This window comes from Vombatus ursinus, unplaced genomic scaffold (assembly GCF_900497805.2).
Source record: "Vombatus ursinus unplaced genomic scaffold, bare-nosed wombat genome assembly UNPS02014825.1, whole genome shotgun sequence".
NCBI classification, from domain to species: Eukaryota; Metazoa; Chordata; class Mammalia; order Diprotodontia; family Vombatidae; genus Vombatus; species Vombatus ursinus.
Window position 1 is genome coordinate 5,943,043 of NW_020954603.1, and position 16,824 is coordinate 5,959,866.

At 44.5% G+C, this 16,824-nt stretch overlaps 1 protein-coding gene across 9 annotated transcripts in view; it reads right to left on the bottom strand.

The window, feature by feature from the left end:
* TUT4 (terminal uridylyl transferase 4) overlaps positions 1-16,824 on the bottom strand; it is a 57,571-nt gene that overhangs the window by 17,824 nt on the left and 22,923 nt on the right. For all 9 annotated transcript variants that reach the window (XM_027837999.1, XM_027837998.1, XM_027837996.1 and 6 more), the window contains 6 exons: positions 15,048-15,167; positions 12,414-12,635; positions 11,803-11,977; positions 5,699-6,441; positions 1,389-1,539; positions 511-597 (listed from right to left, as the gene is read on the bottom strand). In XM_027837999.1, the coding sequence (XP_027693800.1) occupies positions 511-597; positions 1,389-1,539; positions 5,699-6,441; positions 11,803-11,977; positions 12,414-12,635; positions 15,048-15,167 (1,498 nt within the window). The remainder of the gene's footprint in view (positions 1-510; positions 598-1,388; positions 1,540-5,698; positions 6,442-11,802; positions 11,978-12,413; positions 12,636-15,047; positions 15,168-16,824) is intronic.

Below are 16,824 nucleotides of genomic sequence, written 5' to 3' on the forward strand. Positions count from 1 at the left end.
TCAGAATTTGAACCCAAGGCCTCTCAGGCCACACCCAAGAACTCTTTCAAATACCACCAGGCTGTTTTGATTTACCTTCCTTTTCCCAAATACTTGTAGAAAAATTCAGGTGACCTTGTTAAATCTCAGACGACACAGAGGCTTACAAGGAACCCAAGTGAGCAGCTACCTCTAAAGACAGGGGTGGTCACTGTGGCTGGGTGGTTGCATTCTTTGTACCTGGGTCCCCAGCCGGGGCCTGCACAGAGTACGTGCTTAATGCACTGACTGATCAGGAAGTGAAAAGGAACTCGGGACCCAGGTTCCACCAACGTCTCCCACATGAACACACCTCAGGGCACGGACTATAAGCTAAGCTAAGAGCTGATTACTCATGCCCAGTACAAACGCACGTTGACCCCAACAGACAATTCTTCTTCTCCCTCCATATGTGACAATGTGCCCTTAAGTATGAAAAGACCAGCTCACTGGAGAAATGAAAACAGTGCACGGCAAACCTAAATAACATACCATTATATTCTTTTTGAATAAACCTTTCCAAACTGGCCAAAATTTGCTCCCTGCTTTGCTGCTCAGAAAATGGAGGTGATAATTCATCTAAGGAGAAAAGCAGAAGAAGAGTTAAAAACGATGAAATATGACCACGCATTTGATTTTTCAGCCAAAACCTCTTCTATCTTCCCCTATTTCTTCATTATCGTGATGAATATTTAGAGGAAGGGGCAGCAGAAAAGTATCTTACAGACTCTCCACTTCCTGTCCTGCCAACTATCTCTACTGTCACCTCTCACCATTCTCAATATGGGCCTTCCTCTCTGCAGCCAGGCCTGACACTTGCTTATCTCCCAACTAGAGTGAGACAGATGGTTCCTGCTTACGGGCCAAGCCATTGCAAAAAGAATGCCTTCCCCCTTTTCCTTCAAGGGCAAGAACCAAAATTTACCCTTCCCTGACGTCTTCCTTGCTCAACCCTCCAACCCTCAATGGCTTTCCTCTTCCCTGAATCCTTAACGGTATTCTTAAGTGGATCCCACAACTTAACTATCATTTGTCATTGGTATTATTCTCTGGTTCTTCTCCTCAAGCTAGATAGTAAATTCTTTCAAAAGGAGAAACTTTTTCGTTTCTTTCTGATAGCACTCACACGAGAGGAACTTAAGTCTAAATATCTGCTGACTAAGTGATGCACAAAGATGGACTTTGCTAATCTCTGGCGGTTCCCTGTCTGTCAGTGTATGACTGCCAAGCTGGGCTACCAGGCATCTCTCAAGCCCACAAACAGTGACTTGAACTCATCACCAAACTTTCCACAAGCTACTACTGAAACAAACGGGAGGGACAAAGTCAGGTTCTACGCACTAATCCAGTTCCTGTAAAAATGTACTCACCAAAGCATTTTTTACACACTAGATCAAGTATATCCCGAAATCGGTATGTCATTGGTGGTAGCGGTTTGAGATCAATTTTCTTGAAATCATCTGGACAGTCATTTTTGGAATGCCCATCTCGCTTGCAGATGCTGCATACTATAGTTGGAGGCTAAAGAGAGCACACACACACACACACACACACACACACACACACACACAAAGAAAGAGGAAGAAAAGCTACTAAGCCTTTGGAATATCATTTCCCAGCCACTGGAATTCCTTGTAGATGGGTCCAAAGCATGTATACTTCAGGTCTGATTAACTGTGCTAAACAGCTGAGGAAAACCTATGGGATTAAGAATCAGAATGGATAAAAAAAAAAAATCTCCCTTGAGCCAATGGCTTCCATCTCCTTTTTTTCAAAGCTGCTGATAGATGAATAGTAAAATGTGTATTAAGTAACTAAATGACCAAAAAAAGGGTCCAGAAAATAGTATTTTTAAAAAATCAGAGGGCATGGATAATTCAAATGTTTATTTACCCTGAATAAACAGCCGATCAAGCAACCACCTGAAGTAAAAAGCCACTGTCTATAATATTCTAGTAACTAATGAAATAGATTAATTTTAAGTAATGGGCTTCTCATGATATCATCCTTTGTAGTGAAAGGTCTAGTGAGGAAAGAGGGCCAAGGGCACATAGTACCCAACTGCCACCTTCTCGGAGACTCAGGCAATGGGCTGGTGAATAAAAGCACAAAAATTGTAGCCCCACCCCCCCAACAAGTAAATCACAGTAGTAGTAGCAGTAGTAGTAGTAGTAGTAGTAATAATAATAATAATCATAGCAGCTAACATATAGTGCTTACCATGTGCTTGACACTGAACTAAGCATTCACACTAACAGTTAAATAAGAGATTTCTATCAAGACTATCCTCCTTTCCGTAACAATCCATCCCTTGTCACTGCACTCCATGTAGTGCTCAAGGATGAAGGCAGAAAAGTTTAATAGTTTGTCCCTAGATAATAAAGCTCTTATTTTCTTTAATAATCTATTTAGCTTACATGATGTCTGTTTTATCATATATGAATTAGCGCTTATATCCGTTGTATTTTAGTTACGTATACAGCATCTGGAGTAATCTGACCTGGTAAAGGTACTACGCACCTTTACTTTGTCACTTAGGAGTTTAAATGCCTTTGAAAATTTAGTGCATGTAAGGCAAATGAATAAAACAGAGGAAAAATAAACCATAGAAGCCCCAAGTAACTAGGAGGTACGGCAGCCCAATGAGTTCCCCATAGCAATATGTGGAAATGGTACTGTGAATATAGAATAAAGTCATCATTCCACCTACATACCAGGCTGTTTCTGCCCCAGTCGTTTCTGCACCTTCCAGGAAAATTACACTCAGAGAAACATGTTTTCCATTGCCTGACAGACTCTCTTTGGCCAAGAGATCCAAGGGTCATTTTCACAAGGCTCAATTTCAAATTTTTTTTAAATTTAAATTTGTGCCAAAAGGAGTCCAACTTCCTAATTTTATAAATGAAGAAGTAATAATGTATTGGTTTTCCTCCTTTCCCTACCCACCTTTTACCTCCTCCCTTACATGACCCTACTCTTTATCTGCACTGTGACCTCACAATCCCTTGACCCCTCAACTCTCTCCCAGACCATCTCCCCTGCACTAGCCACTCTCTCCTCCCATCTTGACCCCTTGGTGAACCAGCTCAACTCGACACTGTCCTCGAGTCCCCAGCCCCTTGTGCCCTTCCATGCCTCTGCCTTGGATCACCCCTGCCATTTGTCACCTTCACTCCTATACACATGCTGCTGAATGAAGATGAAGAAAATCACACACCTGTTCTCACGGGGTTCACTACAAATTTGTTACACAACCTCAACTGGGCCCTCCCTGATGTTTGGCAAGCCTATTATTCCTCCCTTGCCAACTTACTCTCCCACTCCCCCCAGCTCTTCCAAACTTCTCATCCCTTCTCAAACCTCCTATGGCTTCCCCTCCCCCCACTCTCTCAGTGGAGAACCTTGCCTTAGATTTTAAAGAGAGCCATTGCTTGTGAGCTCCTTCTCCCATCATCGGGGGCCTTCTTTCTGCCCCTCTCTCCTCCTTCACCCCACTCTCAGACAAAGAGAGTGTCTCTTACCAAAGCTAACCTTTCTACCTGGCACAAGTGACCCCATTCCATCCCGTTCCAACAGATCAACCCCTCGAGCAGCCCTACTTTCTCACTTCAATGTCTCCTTCCCCACTGCCTACAAATACGCCCACATCTCCCCTGCCAACTCTCAATCCTATGGAGGAGACTCTGCCTTTGATAGCTTCAACTCCTGGAAAGGGGCATTTACAACGGGTGCCTCCACTTTCTCTTCTCTCACTCTCTTCTTAAGCCCTTACGACCTGGCTTCTGACCACGTGATTCCACCCAAACTGCTGTCTAAAGTTAAGAATGATCTCTTACCACATCCAATGGCCTTTTCTCCATCCTCCTTCTTGAGCTCTCTGCAGCCTCTGACACTGCTGATCATTCTCTCCTCCTTGATACTCTCTTCTGAACCCCCTCATCCCCCCAGCTCTCCTCCTTCTCTAACCGCTCCTTCTCTGGCCCCTTTGGTGAAGCCTCATCCGGGTCATGCTCTCTAACCATAAATGTTCCTCAGGGTTCTTTCTTGGGCCCTCTTCTCTTCTCCCTCCACACCACTTCACCTGGTGATCTCATCAGCTCCCGTGGATTTAAATACCACCTCGATGCCAATGATTCTCAAATCTACCTTCCCTACCCCAACCTGTCTGCGGACCTCTGATCTCTATCTACTTTTCAGACATCTCAAATTGGATGTCCAGCGGACATCTTAAAGTCAGTATGTTCAAAATCGAAATCGTTCTCTCTCCTCCTAAAGCCTCCCCCCTCCTTCTAGCTTTCCTGCCACTGTAGAGGGCACCACCCTCCTCCCAGACCCTAGGACTCAGCCTGGACTCCTCCCTCTCTCTCACCCCCTCCACATCCAGGCTGCTGCCAAGGCCTGTTGACCTCACCTCTGCAGCATCTCTCCTGACAGTGCCCTCACCCTGGTGCAGACCCTCTTCACCTCACGCCTGGACTAATCTGGATTCCAGTGCCCTTCCTCTTCCTTTTCTATCTATCCTGTACACAGCTGGCTTTGTAGATATTTGTTTACATGTTGGTGCCCCCATTAGACCGTAAGCTCCTCGAGGGCAGGGATTGTCTTTTGCCTCTTTTTGCATCCCCAGAACTTAGAATAGTGCCTGGCACATAGTAGGTGCTTAATGAATGAGTGAATGGGAATAAAGGCAGTAGTACAGAATGAGTTGACTCAAAAAGTTTTACTTTCAACAGGATTTCCTAGGCACTGAGCAAGTTTTTGATAATAGAATTCATTTTTTAAAATTTTTAAAATTTTTTTTGTTTTTGATGATAAAATTTATTACTGGGTCACACCATCATAAATTTAAGGTCGACAGGTCCTGGAGGGCCATCTAGTCTAATCCCTTCATTTTACAGATGAGGAAACTCACCTGTGCCCAGACACACTGACTTGCCTGGGATTCCACCGAGACAGGATTTGGATGGGTGGGGGAGGGAGGTTCTTCCCCAACTCAAAGCACAATCTATCTGGATGCCATGCACTGGTAAGGCAATCAATGATTATGTTCATTTGATGCTGGGCATTTCATTTTTAAGACTATCCCTTTTCAAAGATTGCTCCCTTTTTACAGAGAGAAAAATTGAGGCATCTATAATTGGGCCAGTTTGAGACACACTTAAACCCAGGGAGTAACTTAGTATAAGAGATAAGATATGACTATTAAAAGTTTTGGTTCCTAGTTCTGCTCTCCCCAAATGCCCATTTTGGGAGTATTACCATCCATAAGACAACAAAAAAGCATTAAGTGCTTTATGAATATGCAATATTCTTTATGGTAAAAGACAAATTATGCCAAATACGGAAGATGAGCACAATGTTGGGGGCTGCTTGATTCTGTCAAGCTGAGCGCCATGAGACGCACTGACTCACTTCTCTGTGATACGGGAAAGGGAAGCCAATGGTTTGTACTGAAACTTCCTTTAGAACTTACAGGGACAAAATGACTTCTGTTTTTAAGAAGCAACTATCAGCCGAAATGCAAATAGCAGAGGACTCGTTCGTTAGATAAACGAAGAGAAACAACGAAATACGGTTCCAGAGCAACTTAGGGACGTATGAACTGTGAAGAGAGCTATGCACTAGGCCAAATGATCACTGACTAGATGAGACAGCTTTTTTCTGAGAGAACGTGTCCTACCTTGCCCGAAGTCAAAATAAACTTATCAAACACATAATGCATTTCTGGAGGGCAGAGCTGGTCTTCGTCTTTAAGGTCACAAACTTCTGCCGGAGCTTGGCAGTGGGGAGAGGTAGCTGATGTGTCAGCGTCAGGGCACGGAGTCGGCTGCAAAGACTTTGTTTCCAAATCTGGCCCACACTGGGTCCCCTCCAGTTCATTAATGGCGTCTGGGTCAGGTGACCTGTGCTCACGGCAGTCACACTGGTGGCTGGGCTCCTCTTTCGAACAGGGCTCCAGAGGCTCCGAGGCAGGCTGCTCTTCCAGGGATTTTGGCTCCCCTTCGTCAACGTCGTTAGGAGTCCAAGGCTCCCGAGCGTCCTCGTCACAACTGGAGTCTGCCGCGTCCGGCTTCTTTTCCGAGCGGCCTTCGTTCGTCCTGCACCTCTGGGATGCACACTCCACCTCGTCGCATTCCTCAGACTGGCAGATGTGTGCACCACCCCTACTTCCTGGCCTGGTCTTCTCTACACCTTCCCCCTGGAGAGGGCAGCCACTGGTGCCCACGTCTCCAGACTTAGCAGGCTTCTTGGTGCTCATTTTCCCCCTCTCCTTCTTCCTGGAATCCACCTTAGACTTATTCCCGTCTTTACTCTGAGGACAAGCAAAATATTTATAGGCTGTCCTGAACCTCTCCAGGATATATTCAAACACCATCTGGCTATTCAAACTCCGTGCAACATTCCTCTTGAGTGCAAAAGGGTCTAGTGGAAAAGAAAAAGGCCAGCATGTTAATACATGTTTCCAAAATGCACTTAAAAATCCATGCCTTAGCTCTTAACTCTATGACTTTCATCTCAAAGCAAGGCCTGGTCCTGTCCTCGTGGAGCAATGACCATAAACAAAGGACAGTGAACCGTGCAGGCGGAACAAAGTGATGCTCGTTTCAGGAGGGGGCCTCAGAGCCCTTGCAGGAGCCTGGGAGGAGCTGGCAAGCGCCTCGCTAGGCTCGGGGCCTGCTGGAGGGAGCACTGGCTTTGGAATCGGACGACTTGGGTTTGAATCCTGTCTTTGCTAGCTACTAAGCTGTGTGACCGCAGATAAGTCACTTCCCTCAAGTCCTGCCACGTGCAAAATGAAAGGGGTGCTCTAAGGTGATCTCTGACGTGCCTTTCAGCTCTAAACTTATGATCCCATGAGATGGCATCGGGACTGAGTCTTACAGAGATGGAAGATGGAACAACACTGTCACAAAGGACCAAAGGCAAGGGAAGGGGGTGGAACCCCTGGCAAAGGAAAATGGCAGGTGGTGCATCCAGAATGAGATAAGATTTATGAGAGAAAAAGAAGCAAGAATCTTAATAGAAATTACGAAAAAAACTGACGAAGGGCTACTCCCAGATTTTAAAACAGGGTATAAGCAGCATTTATTTAGTGCTGGACAAAAATAGGAAAAAAGTCAAGGACACAGAGCAGAGGACCCCAAACCAAGGCCAAATGAATGAGATGGATCCTGCGGTTGGACCCAAGAGAAGGGAACTTGGATCCCGCTGTGGTGAAGAATGAGTTTAGATGCACGCTTTATAATACAGATTCACTAGAGAAATTCCCCAAATTTCAGCCATCTAAAATTTTTCCTAAACCAGCCTTAGGATAAAAATTATTAGAAAAAGAATGACATTTATCCATAGAAAGTAGCATAAAAAGTCATCAAATGATTGGGAAAATCATTACATGGACTGTGAAGAACAGCTCAACAAACTGTTATGTGATATAATGCGATGGAAAATAACGAGTTATATGTTACATAATTAAACATTGACTAGATGGAGCAGTATATTATGTAACTATATATTCCTTAAGGAACAGCAAAAAAGGAAAAGAGGAATTTTCAGAAATAGGGAAGCTGTGTGTGACTTGATATAGAGCCAAGGAAGTAACAAGAATAATAAAACAGAAAAGTAAATGAAGAAAACACTAGCACAAGAACACTGATTTCAGGTGACAGATTCAGGAGCATGCTTCCTTCCTCTCTGTAAAGAGGTGGCGGACCATGGGGGTGCACTACACGTACACATTTCATGTCAGGGACAAGTTCCACATTAGCTAGCTTTGCCTATCTGTTAGTGTATGGGAGGTAGTATGGAGGAACTTTGTGGGGAACTAGTGTAAAAAACCAAATGCATTCAAAAAGAAGTTACGAAATAATAAAGCATTTTAGACAAAACCAGTGTATCTGAAATAAGACATATGGGGAGGGGGAATGTGGTAAATACTTCTGATAAAAAGGTGACATCTGGAACTAATATGAATTGATAGTGATAACCATTCCTCAGAACAGAATTCTTGAGGGGGAGGGGAACAAACTGTTCATCACAATTCGAAAAACTGTTGCAGTTCTCTGACAATCAGAGAAATGCCAGGAAAAAAATGCTAAGGTCCTCACTCTCCACGTGCCCATCCACCTGGCAAAGATCATTTATGCTGAAATGTCATGGACCCACCAACACACAGCACAACTTATGTCCTGGGTCATGGCCTAAGAAAGCTGCCTGAGGCTTGAGAAGATTTAGCAGTCACACAGCTAGCAAGTTTAAGCTGGGACCAGGTCCAGCACTCTACCTCCTACGTTGTGCTGCCTCTCCAAAGACAGTTTAGGGTGCAGCTAGGTGGCACAGTGGAGTCAGGAGGATCTGAGCTCAAATCTGGCCTCAGACACTTGACACTTACTAGCTGTGTGACCTTGGACAAGTCACTTAACCCCAAATGCCTCACCAAAAAGCAAAAAAAAGATAGTTTAAAGACAGTAAGATTTAACATGGGTGGGGCTGTGGGGAAAGGGCCATCCTATCACATTGTTAGTGTAATTGTGAACTGGTACAATCTTCATAAAATAGACACACAATGTGACTAGAACTGATGTTCTAAGGATGCCATTAAAAGGGAAAAACAACTTCTCTATACAAAATCATTTACAGCCACTTTATTTGTAACAATGACAAAAAGGAAACGCCACAGACGTCCAAGACTATGGAATGGCTGAAGTGTGGCATATTAACATAATAGAATACTATTTCATCATAAAAATGACATATGAAGAAGACAAAGAAATATGAAGTGGTACAAAGAAAACAAGTTGGGATGACAACACACACAGTGACTATGGCTATGCCAAAACATCAACAAAATCTTACAAGTTTGATGGGAAAGAGATTAGAAAGAAGTACAAAGAAAAAAGTTATTTTGTAAATAGTTTTTTTTAATTAAAATGTGAAAGGTTCAGGGTTTAAGGTTTCATTTGGGATTTTATTTGTTATTGGTTAAGATTATTATTTTTAAAAGAAAGCAAAGAAATGATGGTGGCTGCCTGGGATGGTGGACACTTGAGAAATGACGCATAGTACCACTGATCTCATTAGAGATTCCCTGTAGTCCTTCCCCCAACCGGTCACACCTTCCTCTAAGCCTTCAGTGCTCAGATTCCTAAAGGGAGTGCCACTGATAAAACCAAACTGACAAGAAATTAATCAAACAGAAAACTGACCACAAGCAAAGCGGGCAGGCCTTGGGTTGTAGGCAGATGAAAAGCTGACCCACACCTTCACTTACATCACGTTGCGGTTAGGCCCACAGGAGGTAAGGCTGCAGAGGGCAGCCGTGGAAGTCATCTGGCTTAACGCCCTCATTTTACCAATAAAGAAACTGAGTCTCTGAGGGAGGAGGTGACGTGCCCACGGTCCCAGAGCCCAGGGCTCTTTCCACTGCATCCCTTTTTTACAACCTGTGCTACCATCACAGGCATTGGCTCCATGATGGATGAAAGAGTTTGCCAAAATCCTGAGGGCTGGGATGTCAACCTCCAAGTGTTATCGATGCACAGTCAGTGTGGTCAGCATGTACTACACTTGAATTAGGGTCCCCGTTACTGTTAATATCTGCAAGGCTTGTAACACGCACATGCTCCAGACAACGAACTGCAATCCACCCACGCTGGCGATCCAGCGCTGGCACTGGAAGAGAGGAGTGCTTCCACCCCAGCACTTGCTGTGTGACTTGGGGCACGTCACCCCCTTTCTGGGCCCCTGTTTCCTCATCTCTAAATTAGCCAGATTAACCATAAAGTCCCTTCCAATGATAATTTCTATGACCTTATATAGATTTTAAAAGAGGTCACCTTATTTCCACTTACTTCTCTAGAAACACAACACTTATGAACAGAAGGGAGAAAAGTTAAGGATTAAGGGTTGTTTTTAAAACCTGAAGATAAATAACAGCCTCCCCAAAAATGATCATCAAAAGACAGGATGAACTTTCCCAGGCTTAGGGGGATAAAAGAATCTGGGAAGAGACCTCTGGTCTTGGCAACTGAGATGAAATCTTCCTGAGCTCAGTACTGAAGCTCAGAGATTCCTAACAACTCTTGCTGTTCCTTTTTCTCCTTCCCGACTCTCTATTCTGGTTGCCAAAGGGGAGAAAGCATAGGTTAAAGGGTTCAGAGCAACACAGTGTCATGGAGGGAGCACTGGACTGAACAAGCAGCTGGTCTGAGTCACCAGCCAACCACCGCAGCTTTGATCTCAGTTTCTTTATCTCGAACATGGGGATGATAATACTTCTATTACCTAATGACTGTTTGTGAGGAAAGCCCTTTATAAACATTAAAATGCTCTCTAGGAGGGAGTCTCGTGCTGCAATAATTACATATTTCCTCTACAAGAGAGCACGTGGGAAGCTCGTCAGGAACTGTGTGAATGGGTGACCACGTACAGAAGGACAGCAGCGGATGCTAACGGTGAGGAAGTGTAAGGCTCTGTTAAAACAGGCAAACAGGTATCAGATTGCACTCCGTCTTGGGGAGGGAGGGGGAGAAAATTTAAAACTCAAAAGCTTATAGAAGTGAATGTTAAAGACTAAAAATAAATAAATTAATTAAAAAAATAAAATAGGCAGAGGAAAAAAATATTTAAAATGATGGAGCATGATTCAAATTCCTACTCTAAGTAAGTTTAGAGAAATTTTATGGAGTTCAAACTTCTGAATGCAGACTTTTAAAGCTGTTCTAGTATTTTCTGTCTAAGGGCTTCAAGTTTTCATGATGTTTTTGATACTGTACTTTTCTGGGTTAACATCAAGTACTGTTTTTCTATGTCTAAGTCACATTTAACAAATATTTTGTCAACCATTTAGGTAGACAATCAAACAGTAAGAGAGAATGAAACAAATGAATTCAACAGACAAACTCAACAAATTTTGAAAAGACGTCATGTTTTAAATAGCCTCATAGAATCCTTGCACTGAAAGAGCTCCTAGAGTTCTAGTCCAATACCCTTCATTTCATAATTTAGGAAACTGAGGCCTAGAAAAGGCAAGTGATTTCACCAAGGTCAAATGCTGAGCACTTGAGAATGTTGGCTGAACTCTAACAGCCTGCATTTACTTAGAGTTTGTAGGCTTTAACAGTCTACAAGGTAGAGAGTAAATTTTCTCAGTTTGCAGAGGAGAAACTGAGGTTCCAAGAGGTAGTGACTGGCTCATAAGGACACAGCTGCTAAGGCAGTACTCAAACCCAACTCATTCGATCGACCTCCACCACGCCTACTCTCCCATTAGAGAGCACTAGTCTAGGAGGAAGCCAGGCACTTTGCAGGCAGGAGAGTTCTGCAAGAGCAGCAGAGTACAAGGCCTAAGCTCCAGGCCTTGGGTACCATCATCAGCATCGTTTTGGTTGGGACCTGTGACGTCACTGATGTCGAGAGCTCGCGGTGCACAAACTCCCTCCACCAATGCAGACTGGCCACTCACCGCTACAACACGTCGACTATTTCTAGGTACGGAGAGTGTACAAATTATATCTGTGTGACCTTGAGCAGAACATTGCCCCACTCCAGTGTAAGGTGCACTCATCTGTAAAATGGGTAACCTTCAGACACAAAGCACCACAACTGTGTGTGAGACCTCCCTGGGTCGTCACATGTTAAACAAACTGATGAAAACATGAAATGGTGACCTCGTAGCACACAAAGCATCGCACAGAAACTGAGGAATTCATAATGCTGTATTAGAAACAGACGAGAAGTGACACAGAAATGAATACTTTCTAAATGAAATAACACACATCATCCCACCTTCAATGGCTATTCGCCTTTTAGGCCAGTTTTTGTTCTCTCGTGTTAAGAGTTCTTGTACCCGTACGCTTATGACATATTCCTCCAAAGCAAACTCCAGTGTGTAAAACTTTAACAGCTCTAACCATAATTGTCCCAGGGATACCTGATTTGGTATTTCCAACGCTAACGGAGACTGGAAGAGAAAAGATATTTGTTGTCACATAAGCCTGGCTGCAATGCATACTTTGACACTCCAGAAAAGGCTGAGAGCCCCATGGCCATGGATGGGTGCCCCTGAATGTCTGAAGGACACATCTGGCAGATCCTCTAGGGAAGAGTTATGGGAAACCACTGGCAAGAACTGCATTGGACGGGAAGGCACAGAAGGCTTGCAACATGGTGCCTAATCCTGTCTCTGTCACTAATTAGCTGTTACTGGAGGGAGTACCCAAGCCAATGAAATTATGGCTAATTTAAAGGAAATCCATGCTTAAAAAACAAATCCAAACCCAAAGTAAATAACCCTTAAGAAATCGCCTTACGTATCCCTCAGGACTTAGAAAGCCTAACCATGACAGAGCAGGCAGGAGCAGGCACCCCCACACCACGCAGACGCGGGGAGGGCTCACCTTGCCATGTCTCTCCTTGGCAGCGCCACTCTGGGGGTCTGTTTCTGAGCTGCTGGGCTTCTTGGCACCACTTCTCTGATCAGCTTTTGCTTTGCTTTCGGAGGCACCTGAGTTCTTCCCGGGCCCACTAGGCATAGGTTTGTACTCCCACTTCACAAACTTCTCATCTTCAATGCCCTTCAGCTGGTGGTCATCAACTCGTTTGGAGTCAAAACCTTCAATCTGAAACAGAAGTATTCCACACTGGTCAAGGTAAGTCATTAAAAACACTAGCCTAACAGAAAAACCAAAATTTTATCTTTCAAAGAAAAAAGTCTGCAAATGAGTGCATTTCATTGAACACCACAGCACCTATTCATTTGGCAACATTTATTACGGGCAGAGCTTTGGGCCAGTGACTTTGAGGAAGATTAAAAATTTAGATAAAATCCTTGCCTGCCTTCATAGAGCTTACAGACTAGGAGCGGAGAAAATACAGACATAAACAATCTACCCTACGAAAGCCACTATACTGAGGAGCCACTCCCTGAGGGAGGTGGGCTAGCTTTGGGGCACATCTTTGCCCTGAAGCCCACACTCACAATCAGGGAACCAGAGCGCAGAAGAAAAACATCACAGAAGTGCACACTGCAAAAAATCCACCTCCTAAATGTGATCGTGAACTCTGAAGAACCCTGATTAAATCTGTCCTGAAGACAATACATCCCTTACAACCCTGTTTCCACTGGAGGCCCTTCCTTCGCCCATTATCTTTGACTTCCCAGGGCCAGGAGAAGGACGAAGAGGTATATGCTCTGTTCCAAACTGCCCCTTCAAAGCCAGTCCTCCACCACCCCCCTTCATGGACTGAAGGTTTTTTCAAGGTCCTTGCAATCTGCTGGCACCTCACTCTTCCCATCCTTGCTGGCATCACCCACTAACGGCTAGTTCTCAGTCAATGATTCTAGTACCTTCCTCCTCTCCATCCTATGCCCTGACCATGGTCCTTGGGATTTCTGATTATACTGACAATCCCTCTGACAAAATGAACATACGATTCCTCAACTTCTCCAACTACATCAAATTCCCTCTCTATCCCATTTCAACCACATGCTGACCTTCAACCCTGAAACCCCTCAGGATCACCCTCATCTCCAAGATCCAGAATGTCAAAGTTCTACTCTTTGAGCACCGTCTCGTATCGTTTTACTTCTTGCCTACTAAGAGTCCTCTGTCTGCTGAGTGTGCTCTTTGGTGCCTGGAACCGTCCCTATCCCCCATGTTCATCACCCCTCCAGGATTTATTCCCAACTCTGTCTCTCTAGCTGACATTAGCCTAACGTCCCTCTTCTGCTTTCCCTACCCGCCACCTCTGGCTGTTGGTCAACTGTCATCTGGCTACTCTACCCTTCTATTTCTGAGTCTGGTCAAAGGAGAAAGTTACAACCAGAACTAATGGTACCCAGCTTCTGCCACACATTTCTGCCATGGCTTGACAAGTATCCTAAACCAGAACTATTTCTTCTGCTCTATCTCCTCGCTCTTCTGACGTTACCATTTATTTGTTTGTGATGCCACCATTCACTTCCTCTCCTATGTCAGGACCCTTGGAGTTCCCTTTGACTTGACCACCTCCCTGCATTCCCTTGCCCCGTTGGCAGGTGCTGCTGATTCTTTCCATCTTCATAACACCTCCAATCCATCTCCATTTTCATTTCCTTTATGACCACTGTCATCACCCGAGGATGAGCCCTCATCACTACCCCGACCTGGCCTGCTGCAATGATCTCCTAAGAGATCTTTCTCCCTCCTTTCTCTCCCTGTTTTTGTCTTTCAGCCTTTACACTACTGCCGGAATACGTCTTTTTTATGCACCGATCTGGTCTCACCACTCCTTCAGAGCCGTGACTCTTCCCCTTTTTTGGGTCATGGACCCCTTGGGCAGTCTGGGGAAGTCTATCGACCCTGTCTCAGAATCAGGTTTTCAAATAATTGATGGATGTGCTAAATTTCAGTTAATGAAAATGAATATGCAATATTTTTTTTTTCCCAATCCAAGCTCATGGAACTTCCTGAAATCTACCTATGCAGCTGCTGGTTAGAACCAACAGGTTCAGCTAGCTCAGTATCTCTGACAGACATCTTCTACCACCTAAACTCCTATGCCTGGCATTCACGTCTCTCCACAGGATGGCACTGCCCCACCTTTCCAACCTTATCTCACAAATTCTACATTTCCACCAAACAGCTGGGTTGCAGGTGCAGTGAGTAGAGCACTCAGCTGCTCACCAGCTGTGTGCCCCAGGGCACACCTAACCTCTTCCTGCTTCAGTTTTTTCATCTGTGAAATGGGGATACCACCAGCCCTGCTTCCCAGTACTGTTGGGAGGATCCAATGAAGTTGTGTTTGTAAAGCGCTCTCATTACTTCTGCTCTCCCTATTGGACTGTAAGCTCTGATGGCAAAGATTCCTCTCTCAACATTCCAATCTTCCCTGGCACCAAGAAAGGAATGACACCCAGAGTAAGTGGTTTGTGGCCACTACATGAGGGGCAGGGTTGGGGAAGGTGTGTGTGTGTGGAGAATAAACACATGTTGAGGCAGTACAGCCAGGACCACCTCTCTATACACAGACAAGAGCGTGTGCACACTTACCCAACTGCCTAAATAGGAAGGAAGAAGAGGGGGCTTTCTTTGTTGAAGAAAAAACATCACCATTAAAGCAAAAGAGTATGAAGGGATCCCCCCTTCAGCCTGGCAGTCAATATGACACAACTGTAAAACAGAAAAGGGAAATTAAGACCACTTAAACTTTTACTCAAAGAAAATAAGTTCTGGAATGCTAGCCCAGAGGAACTCGGAAAATGTACACTAGAACATAGTAAACTCCCGTTTATCCAGAATGAAAGAGAAACAATGTGTTGAGAAGGGAGCCCTGGCCCTAGAACCAAAAGAGACCAAAGACTTGGTCTCAAGCCTTCTGGACACTCACTAGCTGGTGACCTCAGGATACCATTTTTGAAAGGAGGCAGTAATACTCACGGTGTCTATACCTCCCACAGGTGCTGTGAGGACTGAGTGAGAAAATACACATAGACATGAGCTGTTCTTATCAGGGACAGGGTATTCCAATTCTTGGCATATTCTAGTTAACAGAGAGTTACTACCCAGATGTATACATGTACACAAACACATACAGGTATATATCTCTCTAGCCTCTGCTAAAGTTCTGCTCATCACGACCTCTCATTATGACGCTGAGGTGGTTCTAGATTCTCCAGGGCTCTGCTAATGGGACCAGAAGAACTGGCCGAGCCTCCTTCCCAGCCACAAAGCTCTGAGGGTGGGCCAGAAGGCTGACTGTATGCCTGTCACCTGAGGACGGTAGAGAGGCTCACTGTCCTAGAGTTGGAAACCAGGTAATCAACTGTTTTTGGCCACAGCAATTGATGAAACTACTGAACGAGGCATGAAGGGGTGGAGATTCAGAACTGGCAGAAGCGTCACCCACGAAGACAAAGTTGTGGCTCCTTGAAGGAACTACATGTATTTAATGTACAGGTGTTGTTGTTCAGTCATTTCAGTCGTGTTTGACTGTTGGTGATCCCATTTGGGGTTTTCTTGGCAAAGATACTGGAGTGGTTTGCCATTTTCTTCTCCAGCTCATTTTACAGATCAGGAACTAAGGCAAACAGGGTTAAGTGACTTGTCCAGGGTCACACAGCTAGTAAGTGTCTGAGGCAGGAGTTGAACTCAGTTGAACTCAACTGAGCCACCTAGCAGCCCCATTTACTGTACAGTGATGAGCTATTTTCAAGAATTACATGCCTGGAAACCTGCAGAGACTTATATGAACTGATGCTGAGTGAAATGAGCAGAACCAGGAGGGCAGCTAGGTGGTGCAGTGGATAGAGCACTGGCCCTGAAGGAGGACCAGAGCTCAAATCCAGCCTCAGACTCATAACATGCACTAGCTGTGTGACCCTGGGCAAGTCACTTAACCCCACTGCCTAGCCAAAAAAAAAAAAAAAAAAGAAATGAGCAGAACCAGTACACAGTCACAGCCACAATGAGTGATGAATGACTTTGATAGACTTGGCTCTTCTCAGCAATGTAAGGATTTAAGGTAACTCCAAAAGACTCACAATGGAAAAATGCTGTCCACATCCAGAGAAAGAACTATGGAGTCTGAATGCGGACAGAAGCAGACTATTTGCTCTCCTTTTCCTTTATTGTTTTGTTTTATTGCTTCAATCTCGTGTTTCCTCCCATTAGTTCTAATTGCTCTTTACATCATGACTAATGGAAAAATATGCTTAATATGAATGTATAAATACAGCCTATATCAGATTGCCTGCTGTCTTGGGGAGGGGGGAGAAGAGGGAGGGGGAGAAAATTTAAAACTCAAAATCTTATGGAAGTGAATGTGGAA